The following is a 12,494-nucleotide window of genomic DNA, read 5'->3' on the forward strand; positions in this document are numbered from 1 at the left end:
TTATTCAAGCCTACTATGTCAAAGTAAGCGGCAACCTCAACCGAGTCATACAGCAGCATTAAGCATTCCTTGGGACACCTACAGAGATCATCTGCAAGGGATTATTTGTCTTAACAGATTTTCAATGCAGATAAAACCTGTCCATTTTGGAGAGAGAGGTCAGAACATATACCAGCCCAGGGAAGAATATTCTGGGTTTTAAAGCTCCAATCCCTTCACACTTCTATTTAACATCCTAGAAATGCATCTAGAGTTAAACTCCTCACGGAGACGTATGAAAAATATTTTCATCTTTCAAAAAAAATTTTTTTTTAATTTGTAAGAATTTATTTATTTATTTGACAGAGAGAGAGAGAGCACAGGCAAGGGGGAGTGGCAGGCAGAGGGAGAAGGAGAAGCAGGCTCCAGGGAGAGTAGGGGGAGCCGGATCCTGGGATCATGACCTCAGCAGAAGGCAGTCTTTTAACCCACTGAGCCACCCAGGAGCCCCTACTTTCATCTTTTGATGCATTGATCTTTTGAAACCAAACTTGTTCCCAAATAAAGGAACTACTGTGTTCTCGAATCTTCCTAGAAGCTTTCCCTAACCCTCAATCTACCCCCCAAACTGAATTACCCCTTGTCTGAAATCTTACAACACCTCATTTTATTCTTGTATGGCCTTGGCACCTTTTCCCGGTATTTGTGTTGTTCATGCTTCGGATCTTACCTCCCACACTATGTGGACAAGATCCTGCCTGACTGAGCATCTCCCACCGCATTACCCAAATGCTTCGTATATAGGAGACATTCAAGATGAGGAAGTTTTCTGGACAGATATTTTGCTCATCTGTAATACTTCTTATATTCTACTGAAAATTACCAATGTCCAACTAACTTCAATTCTGTAGTTTGGGATTTTTAGAAAACTACCCTCCCTTCAAGAAATGCCCAACAATTTAACCAGGGCTAGTGCCATTTTAGGAATAAGACATTAATGCACTTCTATCACGTAAGAATTTGAGGCCTATCTTCATCTTTCCACGTTGTCTAATTCAAGTTAGGGTGGTAAAACAAAATCTTTTTTTTCTTTTAGCTGTCTGGTCTGCTCCCCTCCTCTGGCCTCATACTTTCCTTTTGTTAGTCAATGATTTCAGTCTCTGCCTTCAAGTTTAACGGTTTGTGCCCCACGCATGCCCCTCTTCTTTTGGTGATTAAGGGCGTTCAGAACTTATTCTGACACGGAATCCTTCCTCATTTCCGATTCCTTTACTTCTTGGGGTGGAAAGAGTTTCTTTGAAACGCTGACAAGGAAAAAGAATGGGGGAGAAAGTTGCATTTAAACGTTTAAAAGTTGAGTCACGGCTGGTTGCACTGCAAAAGCTCTGCAGTGTGGAGGAAGACTAAATGTGTCTTGGGTGGCGCAGGGTTGGGCTGGGGCGACTTCTGGGGGGCTTCGCTGGGGTCGAGCCCCTAGAGCTTCGGCGGCCTCCGCGGTCGCCTCCCCGCTCGCCCTCCGCACCTCCCCCGCCCCGGGCTGCGTTCGGGCTCCCCCTCCGACTGATGTCGCGCGCTTGCGTGCTGAGGCCAAAGCTCCCGACCCAGAGGCCGGCCCCAGAAAGCCCGCAGCGAGTAGGGGGCGGCGCGCAGGAAGGGAGGAGGGCCGGGGGCGTGTGGGGGGGTGGGTGTTCGGGGGTGGAGATGTAGAAGATGTGACGCCGCGGCCCGGCCGGTGCCAGACCAGCCGACGCGGTACCGCGGTTGCTGCCGGATCCCGGGCGCTGCAGCTACGGCAGGCGGCCCTCCCGAGAGCGGCGGCCGCGGAGACACCCAGCCCTAAACCCCAGCTCCCGAGCCCCGCGGCGCCCCGCGCTCTAGGGCAGCGGGAGAGGGAAGCCGCGGAGCGGCTCCAGGCTGGGGGCCCGCGGGCGCGGCCGCGCGCTGCCGGGAGGGAGGCTGGGGGGCCGGGGCCGTGGCCGTGCCCCGGACCGGGTCGGGGGCCGGGGCCGGGGGGCGGCGGCTCCCCGCGCGGCTCCAGGGGCGCGGGCACCCCGGCAGAGCGCCGGCGGGGCCATGGCAGCCGGGAGCATCACCACGCTGCCCGCCCTGCCGGAGGACGGCGGCAGCGGCGCCTTCCCGCCCGGCCACTTCAAGGACCCCAAGCGGCTGTACTGCAAAAACGGGGGCTTCTTCCTGCGCATCCACCCCGATGGCAGAGTGGACGGGGTCCGGGAGAAGAGCGACCCTCACAGTGAGTGCTGGCCCACTCTTCCTCCCCCACCCCATCTCCATCTCCTGTGGTTCTCTCCCCTGCCCCTCCATTCCAGCTTCTTCTTTCTCTTCACTCTGACCTCAGTGGGACCTGTGGTTTCTTTCCGCGCAGCCCTCGGCGGTTTCGGGTTCACCACTCGCCCCCACCTCCCCGGAGCTGCGGTGTCGGGTTAGACACTTCCCGGAGCTTCGGAGTGTGCCAGTTTCCCCTGGTAAACCAGTCCCCTGGGCCCAGAGCCGCAGGGTGCCTGGGTCTGGCCTTCGCGCAACCTGTTGCTTAGGGGATGCCCGGCGGCGGAGAGGTGAGCGGGCTCGCCGAGATGCTGTCCGGGTCCCCACCCTGAAGTTCCAATCGCTTCTGTGTTGGGGGCGCGCAGTCCCACTGACGGAGACAGAAGGACCAAACTTGAATTAGTGTTCTTTATTGGAAAAATACCCTCCCAGAGTTGTGCCCTTAAACTCCGATTTGGTAGGATTCGAGCCAGCTGGCACACTGCTCTCACCCATCTATTTTTAATTTTTTCCTAATTGCCAAAAACGTTCAGAGCAATAGATATGGACTTTGTTAATAAAGTGCGACACGCTTCTGTTTTAAGAGTGATGAGAACCGCAAAAGCTTTAATCGTCCGCCTGCAATTGTTGGCTTTGGGACCTTGAGCCTGTTTCCTCAGATTTAAAGTGGGGGCAATGTCTGTCTTGCATCAGGTTTGAGGCTCAAATGAGAGCTTATATACAGCGCTGGGAGGTCTCATTTCACTAGTGTACACTTTTGTGTTCAGTAAAAAATAATCTATTAGTGGTTATAGGAATAACGCTGGCCTACAGTCATTGGTTCTCAAACTTGAGGGGTGCATTAGAATCAATCCCCTGGAGGGTTATAACAAATTGCTGAACCTTGTCTCCTGAGTTTGAGTCCTTAGGTCTGGAGTGGGGCCTGATAATTTGCATTTGTAACAAGTTCCCCAGGTGGTGCTGACCTGGGACCACACTTTGAGACCAACTGGTCTATAGAAAACAGGAAGAAAGGAGCATAAAATGGGTTGATTAACAACGCTGATGGAATCTGAAATGGGAGAAAGAAGATCAGAGTATATTTTAACTGGCATCCTGTAAGTGCAGGTGAAACAGCCGTTTTAAAAGCCCTGTTTTTGGCCTTCCTTTCTGGGTTTCAGATGAAGACTCTGCTCCTCTATTTTCCTGAGAAAAGACCTCCCCAGGTACGGAGCTTCACTCCCCAGTAGTTACCTCTTTATCACAAGATGCTGATGGAACGTCATTCACACCTGTGAGGTGACACAGGAAGAGGCCAAAGCTTTGCCACCAAACCTGGGTTGATGAATGAGAAATGTGCTTTTACATTGGGTCTTTATTGATTCCAAAATAGCAACCAGCAAAAGATGCAGCTCTTTAATTTTTTTCAGGTCCACCGTAATTTTTAAATTTTATCAATCACTTACATTATCCAGTAAAACTGCAAAGGTACTTGTAACCCAATATATATAAGTTAGTGCTGTTTTTCTATTTTATTTTATTTTTTGTTTTTTTTTTGTTTTTCTATTTTAGTAACTTGAATAGGTTTCACAAAATCAAGTTTTGTTTTCGTTTTTTAAAAGATTTTATTTATTTATTTGTCCGAGTGAGAGAGAGAGCACACAAGCAGGGGGAGCAGCAGGCAGAGAGAGAAGCAGGCTTCCCGCTGAGCATGGAGCCTAATGTGGGTGTGGGGCTTGATCCCAGGACCCTGAGATCATGACCTGAACTGAAGGCAGAGGCTTAACCCACTGAGCCACCTAGGCATCCCCAAAATTAAGTTTTAAACTTTGTGTTTGAAGTTTGTTTTGCATTTTTCTGTTAGGCCAGCATAGCTGACTAGGGTCAGGTGCATGTATATCCCAAATAATTTTGTTCTTTTCTAGTAGCACAAACTGTCTGTAATAATAAAGGAGCATGTTCTATGACTAAAAGACAGAAGAACTCTCCACCAGATTAGGTTCATGTTGGGGTTTCCCCTATGCTTTTTTTTTTTTTTTAAAGACACTTTATTAATTGTTGAATCATTTTTTTTCTTTGGAGCTTTTGATATTCTTTCTTTTAGAATAAAACTATATAGAGGATAGTGAGTTAGGATAATTCTGAATTGCATAGCACACTACCGCCCTTATAATAACAGCTGTTAACTTTTTCTTCCCACCTATGAATTTTACATAATCTTATTTTAACTCACTGGTTCTCAAAGGGGAGGGGGGTGACTTTGCTCCTGCCCGCCACCCTCAACATTTGGCAAGGCCTGAAGACATTTTTGGTTCGTATTTGGAATGGTGCTACTAGTACCTAGTAGTAGAGGCCACAGATGCTGTTAGCTGTCCTACAATGCACAGGATACCTCCATTATCCCCAGCAAAAAATTTTCTGACCCCAAATGTTAATAACGCTAAGGTTGAGAATCCTGCCAACTTGACAACAAGCTAAAGACAGCATGTTAAAACTGAAGAGTAGAATACTCATCCAGATTTGTGGAAGGTACGGATTTTTTTTTTTAATTTACTTTTTACTTTTTAAATTTTTAAATTAACATATAATTTATTATTAGCCCCAGGGGTACAGGTCTGTGAATCATCAGGCTTACACACTTCACAGCACTCATAATAGCACATACCCTCCCCAATGTCCATAACCCAACCACTCTCTCCTTACCACTCTTCCCCCTGGCAACCCTCTTTTGTGAGATTAAGAGTCTCTTATGGTTTGTTTCCCTCCCGATCCCATCTTGTTTCATTTATTCCTTTCCTACCCCCCCAAACTCCCCATGTTGCTTCTCAACTTAGGTATGGATTTTTTTAAAATCACCTTTTACCAGGCAATAGACCGAGAAGAATAAAAACCTAAAATGACGAATTTAGACCACTTCAGTGTAGCTCAACCCGGAAATAAGTTTAAGTACAGTAGATTTTTCTGGCATGTCAAAGATGTACTGATAGTTGACCAAACCAGGACAAGACTGATGGGAAAGGTACAAGAAAAAAAATGATTATGGACATGATATAACAATATTTTCCCAACCACATTGCCTCCATTACCCAAACAAAACTGACCAGAAAACACGGAGAAAGGAAAGCAGAGTTAATGGTCGCCACAGTTTCCTATTGAATTATGGCTCAGATATGCAGACATACTTGAAAAGTTGAAAAACCCAGGGTCTCATTCCTCAAATGGTTTTGTCCAGTTGAGCTGAAAATCTCCGATTTTGATAATTACTTTGGAATTAGCATTTTCTGCCCAGATGTCTTCTTTTTTTTTTTTTTTAATTTATTTATTTGTTAGAGAGAGAGAGCGAGCGAGCACAGGCAGACAGAGTGACAGGCAGAGGCAGAGAGAGAAGCAGGCTCCCCGCCGAGCAAGGAGCCCGATGTGGGACTCGATCCCAGGACGCTGGGATCATGACCTGAGCCGAAGGCAGCCGCTTAACCAACTGAGCCACCCAGGCGTCCCATCTGCCCAGATGTCTTCTAAAATGCAAATAGCTTTAAAAAGAAGAGTTCAGTCATTATCAGATGTTAACATTTAGTGTGAGTTAAATTGTGAGTTTAATTTCTTCCCCATACCTGAGTAGGACTGGAATTTAAGGAGGGATTGTATAAATGTAAGGTGCCTGTTAGGTATGGGAGATGTGTCTCAGGTGCTAAAGGGGAGACAAGGCAGGGAGGTGTGGGGCACAGAGGGCAGAGGCAGAAAGGAAAGGGGAGGGAGAAGATGACTGAACACCAGTTTTCCATCTTCTCAGTGTTGTTGAAGGCCACTTTTGCTTCACACCTGGGTATCCTTCTGTGTTGTTTTCACTTGAAAGGGCTGATTTTCCTGCACGTTCCTCATAGTCCTGGAGTAACTTTCATTCGACATGAGAGTTTTGATAAAGGCAAGATGTGGTAACAGAGTCTATATTTCTCCAGCATGTGTGCTGCTCACCCGGCTTCCTTTTGGTATCCTGGATGTTTTGATTGGCCTCTTCAAACACCCATGGGATTGTGTAACATTAAGTATATACTCTAAAGTCGTGAGCCATGTAAAAACTTAGGAAGAGAGAACATTTTATCCCAAGGAGCACGTACATACACCCTGTGCTGGAGAGCAGTGAGTGAAATGTATGCTGCTTATGGAGATTTTAGCATTAAATGTGTTCCAGATGCTCTTATTTGGGAAAAAAATGGCGGTAGTTAGCTGGGCCGTTTCTACCCTTGGGCTTCTCCTAGGAGGTGACGGCCTGTTTGCTGTACTTCTCTGCTTCCAGGCCCTGAGACTTGGAGAGGCAGAGGGACCTGCCCACTCCTGTGTGGAGCAGGGATGGGATCCTGGCCCGCCTGACACCCATGCCCTTTGCCACGGCACGTATTCCATGCAATTCCAGTCATAAAAACAAGGGCTTGTGAAATTCAGAGGGAGGTGTCAGACCTTGTAGTTCACCGATCTTGTTTTATAGAAGAGAGGATTGAGGTTCAGAACAGTGACTGATGACCTGAGTTCCTCGGCTAGTTTCCCCGGTGATCATCCTGAGTGAGCTTCTTACCCACCTGGTCCCTTGCCTTCCTTGTCTTTCTGCCCTCCCCCAGCCTCACTGTGCTCATCCATTCAGTCTCGAGAGCCCCCTCCAGAGTCCCCCTTTGTGGGCTTTCTCCATTTCATAGCACTGGCCAAGCCAGCCCCGCTGTGTAGTGGAGTTCTTACTAGTTCATAGGTTGCTTCTAGATGTGTTCCTGGGATATTGGATAAAGTCACCTTTCTTCCCTCCCTTTATGTAAATGGCACCATTGATGCAGTGATACTAGACTCTTTCCTTCCATCTCTTTTGGGTAATATCTGGCAAGTGGATCCCACTAATTTGCCTTATTAAGCACAATATTTACTGTAATGCTATTTACATGCAGTACGCAAATGAAGTAAGCATCTAATAGCTCATTTAATCATGGCAATCATGTAATTGGTAGAGCAATGAAAGGACAATTCATGAGTCATAGATATTACCACACCTTAGAAGCCTTTTAAGAACAGTTTGATGCCAAGTGACTTCAGTGTAGAAAAGGCAGTATCCCCTTGTGACACACCCTGAGGGCTCTCCTTGTATTTATAAAATGGCCCTTACGTAATTAGACCTTGACAATGGTGTAACAATGGTGTTCTAAGTATTCTCACTTAGATTTATGATACTATTTAAAATGGATGGCCATGATTTTTAAGTTTAATTTGAAAATAAAATATTACAGATATAATAAATAAAACACAAATGATTCTTTATATGTTATAATTATAAAATTGACTTTACTCATCCATGCATTGATTCTTAGAAGTCACCATCTGTGATACTGAAAGAGGTAATTTTTGAGTCTCACATCATTGAAACTGTTGTTTTTCAACCAAAAGATGCCTGTACAACAGGATAATCACTACACATGTGCCATAGCCTTTGCTTGTTTTTCCAAATTCCAGTGTTTGTTGATTTTCCAAAAACCCTGCTTGGGCCCCTTTGTCCTGTAGCACACATCTGTTAGAAGGCTGGTCTGGGGTAAGAGTCAAAGACATGAACTGGAACAAGGCAAATCAGCACATTCAGGGCAAAAACCTGAACCCTATGACTATATTCTATCCAAGCAAATGTATTTTGTTCTGCTTGGTTTTGAGCTGGTCATTTTCTGCACTCCGAAATCCAAGATCCGGTCTCGTAAATGCTCTCAGTGCTCAATAAATATTTAATGCTTGATTGTTTGCAAAATCATGTGGAAGATTATGTCATTAGGAAATGCGGTTGTGGCAGCATGATTTTCAATGTTTTCTTGTTGTATCCATTGTTAGATTCACTATTGTGTTCTCTTTTGCTATCATACTCCTCCCCTGAGCTAGGTTATTTATAACTCCAGAAATTTAGGCGAGGACTAAGAGTGGTGACTCCCAGAAAACCTCACCCCTTGAGCCATAGACTGGTTCTTAGAAGCCAGACTAGTCCCATTTTAAATTCCTGTAGGATATTTTTAGTTTGAAGAAATTTGGAGGACCTGGAGGCAACAGACAGCCAATATTCAGCGTTTAATTTATGTCTCATCCCAGCTGTCTTCTGTCACTCTTCCTGGGCAAGGTGACTTTTCATTTGACCAGTGTATCCTTAATGCTTCCTTATTCATTTGCAGAAATCTGTGGTGCATGCGTGTGTTTTTATTTTCAAAGGGCTACTTATTTCCCCATATTAACTTACTTTCTAAATGGAATTATTCTATAGAATCCCAAAGTGAAAGTTTTCCAGATTTTTAAGATATTCCAGAGATGATAAAAATGAGGAGGAAGTTCCTCGTATAATTGAGCTGTTGAAAGGAATTTTCCTGTTTAATTTATAATTAATTAATTTAATTAATTTACTTATCTGACAGAGTGAGAGAGCACAAGTAGGGGGAATGGTAGAGGGAGAGGGAGAGGCAGGCTCCCTGCTGAGCAAGTAGCCCCATGTAGGGCTGAATCCCAAGACCCTGGGATCATGACCTGAGCCAAAGACAGACTCTTAACCATCTGAGCCACCCAGCTGTCCCTATTTAATTATTTAAATTAAGGTATACATTAATTTTCAGGTGAAATTTATAATTAAGCAATAAAATGAGTCAAGAAAGAAGTGTTTGTGTTTTTTTTCCTTAAAGGAAATTTGTACAGAGTAGTAATGATCTGGCTCATTCTCTGAGTACATTGTTCTCTGTTCATAATTTAGGCACTTTGAGAAGATGTTGGCACCTGAGGGTAGGAACCATGAATTGTCCATATAAATAAGCATTATAAAGGCTTAGGACCTTTTCCTCAGGGAGTGCTTACTAAATGTCAGTGGCCGATGAAAACATTTTGTGTGGACCACCCAACCCTGTGTAGTAACTACTCATGGGCCATGTGCTGTAGAAACCTTAGTGAGGTTTCTTGCTCTCTTGGTGTAGTAATGTGTGCATTTAGACACTTGGTCAGTGTTTTATTGAAGATGGCTATATGAACAAAGTTATATCTGAAAAGTATTTGGGAATCTTAGAGGCTGGCTATTAGCCTTTCTTAGAGTAATCTCTATAGAAAGTTAAATCATTTTTCGGGATTAATAGCTTAAACTTGTTAGGAATTCTGTTTTCTTCAAAAAGCATTTGGATTTTTATCATGTACTCTGTGGTATATAACATTTCTTAGGTGTGCTGTGCATTGTTTGTTCATTCTTTTGAGACCAATATCCTGGAATCCTGTGCTCTCTTCTTCTAGTTCATCTTCTTTTCTCTTTTTAACTCTGGATCCTGCCCCCTGGAATTCTGTTTAATCATTGTGGCCCAGCAGCCTTTCACTTCAATCATGTGGCCTTATCCAATTTGTCACCCTACTTGATGCTTGATACTTGATGCCCTGCGATTCGACACTTGATATTATTCCCTGCCTCTGTCTTCTTGAGAATTCTTTGGCTTCTCTTACACCCCATCAACCTGGTTTTCTCACCCATCCAACGGTCCCTTCTTGCGGGTTCTCCTATTTTTGCTCTTTTGCTATCACATTCCCCAAGGCTCTGTTTTGGGCCCTCTGCTCTTCTTTCTGAGTACTCCCATTTCTTCCAGCAGATCATTGGTAGTCTCCGTCTCAGTCCCCGATTTCCCATCTCTGTGTTAGGACTGTGTTGCCCTCTGCTTGAAGGACAGATAAATTGCCGTAGTCATAGTCTCAACTCAAAATGCGTAAAAAAGAACTTAACGTCTTTTTCTCAAACTAACATCCCTTTCTACCAAATTTCTATTTGTAGGAGAATTATTCTTCTTGTCTTCAAAGCTAGATACCTCAGAGGCTTCCCTGCCTTAGTGATTTTTCTTTGCCCTGTCTTTTGATTTCCCCTGCCCTTTACTTACCTACAACCAGACCCTACCTGACTTCCCTTTTCACATGTGATCTACCTGCTCAAACTTATTTGCAAATATTTACCATCCATACTCTCCTGATGCTGCTGATGTCTCTCATCTGACAGGCCATCACTCTTAAAGTGATTGGCCTTTCCTCATGTGAACTTGTTTTTGGAAAATCCTTTTTCTTATCAATTCCTCTCACACACAATCTTTCCGTTCCGACCTTTCTCTTCTTTTAAGACTTTAGCTCAGCAATCTTCTCTTTTGTGAAAGTTTCCCTACTTACCCAAGGAGAATTGTTTGGATCTCTGTTTTCCCCACAATGCTTGGTACATATTCTGCTGCAGAACCTAATGATTTCTGTTTTCAGACATGGTTGATGTGTTTCTGTCTGGCAGTGGGACTGAGCTTCTTGCAGACAAGGACTGGGATGGATTTTTTTGTATCTGACCTCATGCACAGTGGCCACTCAAAGAGTGTTTGTTAAATTCTACATGTACCCGACAAATTAGCTGAGTGTTCTCACTTCCGTTCTGACCTTCTCACATCTTCCTCCTCTTCGTTTTAATCTGCTGTTTACTTGAGATGGAAAGTCTTCTCAATCATTTTACCTTATCCTAGTCCGAATCATGCTTTAGGTCACATTTCCTTCATATCACCCTGGACCATCTTTCTTTTCCCGTATGCTTCTAATAGTTTGATGTGTTTTAATTTCATGTTCCCTAATGTTACTGGAAATTCCTAGTTGGGAAGGATTTTTTTTGTTGTTTTTTTTTAATCCAAACATTACCTAGCAATCTCTTACTCTCTTTTCTTCTCTGAGGGTCTGAGACTGAACTGACTCATCCCAGATCCTTTTGGCTCCATTTGCTGAATGAATGACCAGGCTGAAGCCTAGGAAGAGGTTCAAACAACATTTGTAGAACAAGCTAGACCTTTAAATAAATAAACATAAACACTAAAGTATGAGGCATGTAAAGAGGATAAATTGAATGCCCTATCACTGTAGTTCTTTCTGCATATTCTCAAGACACATTTCACATTATTCAAATGAAGTATTAAAGGTAAAACATAATCATTTGTTGGGATTACTTTTTATGGTGGAAAGTTTTCTTTTCAGCTATTGAACAACATTAACATTTCTCACCAATTCCAGAACTAGTTCTAATCCTCTAAATAAGGATTACTGATCTGACAGTTCATACTTGAATCAGACACTTTAATCCTTAAAGCTCTCTCTCTCAAGCTAAAACCAGTGAATCATTTTATAAATTAGAATTAAGAACTATCTGGTACCATTGCTAGTATCCTTTTTGGCTGTGAGGGAACTTCTTGGCAAATAGTTTAATCCTAATATTCAGACTTATGAACCAAAATTCATCACCACAATCTTAAAGCTCTTAAAAGGATACAAATTGTATGACAAAATGAGTCATAGTCTTTGTGATGTGATGTCTGTAAGGGTGGGTGGGAGAAATTGCTGAATGACCAGTCTTATTCTACTCCTTTCTAAGCTGAATCATTTTACAAACAGAAAACAATTCATAGGTTTTTCAGTGGTCATTCCGGAAATGGAAAATGGAAGAGGGTAACAACATCAAATAATACTTCCATTTAAAAAATGGCTTTTTGAAATGTATCACTTGATGAACAGTCCTTGTCTTGAATTAGAAATAAAATTAATTTATTGCTTAATAATATGTATCTTTTAATCTAACACCTCCAGTCTCTCTCTCACTCTCTCTTTCTAATCTATTAATTGATTATATTACTTTTCTTGCCTAGATTTTTCTTTTTTCATTCTCCTGTGTAATTTGACCTTTCTCCTCATAGCTGTTTCTAGAGTTGACTCATTTGAAGATGGTGTATGTGCGTTCGGGGGCGGTGCCATTTACTTACTGGCTTCATGGTTATTTGGATGGGGACTCAAGGAGAGAAGGTCTCTTTAATCTTGGAAATTATGATTTTAGGATGGTATAATCTTGCATTTTAAATGGTTGGTCCTCTTCTGTTACTTCTTATTAGAAACAAGTTTGAAGAGCCTTTTTCAGGTCCAATTTAGTCATTAGTGTTCAAATATAAGATTAATTAACCTTATTCCCTTATATTCTTTGGGGATAGGGCATTTGTCTAAAAAGTTATGTGAAAAAAGAAATAAAATTCTCTATTTTGAGTGTGTTTCTAAGTTTCAGAAGTTCTTTTTACATACTTACATTTTTATATTACTCAAACCGAAATAATTTAGTAATGGGAATATAATGCAAGTAAAATTGGGAAGACAGGCTTTCTAACTGGTTTAATAGAGATACTATAAATAAAGAAGACATATACGGTAAGTGTTGGATTTAAAAATAATGA

General features: G+C 43.0%; 1 protein-coding gene across 1 annotated transcript in view; it reads left to right on the plus strand.

Annotated features, from left to right (window-relative positions):
• Positions 1–2,052: 2,052 nt before the first annotated feature.
• FGF2 (fibroblast growth factor 2) overlaps positions 2,053–12,494 on the plus strand; it is a gene marked incomplete at its 5' end in the record, with an annotated part of 62,126 nt that continues 51,684 nt past the window's right edge. The window contains one exon of the mRNA XM_080830570.1: positions 2,053–2,230. Within this exon, the coding sequence (XP_080686696.1) occupies positions 2,053–2,230 (178 nt within the window). The remainder of the gene's footprint in view (positions 2,231–12,494) is intronic.

The sequence above is a fragment of the Martes martes genome (assembly GCF_963455335.1).
Source record: "Martes martes genome assembly, chromosome: 2".
Taxonomy (NCBI): Eukaryota; Metazoa; Chordata; class Mammalia; order Carnivora; family Mustelidae; genus Martes; species Martes martes.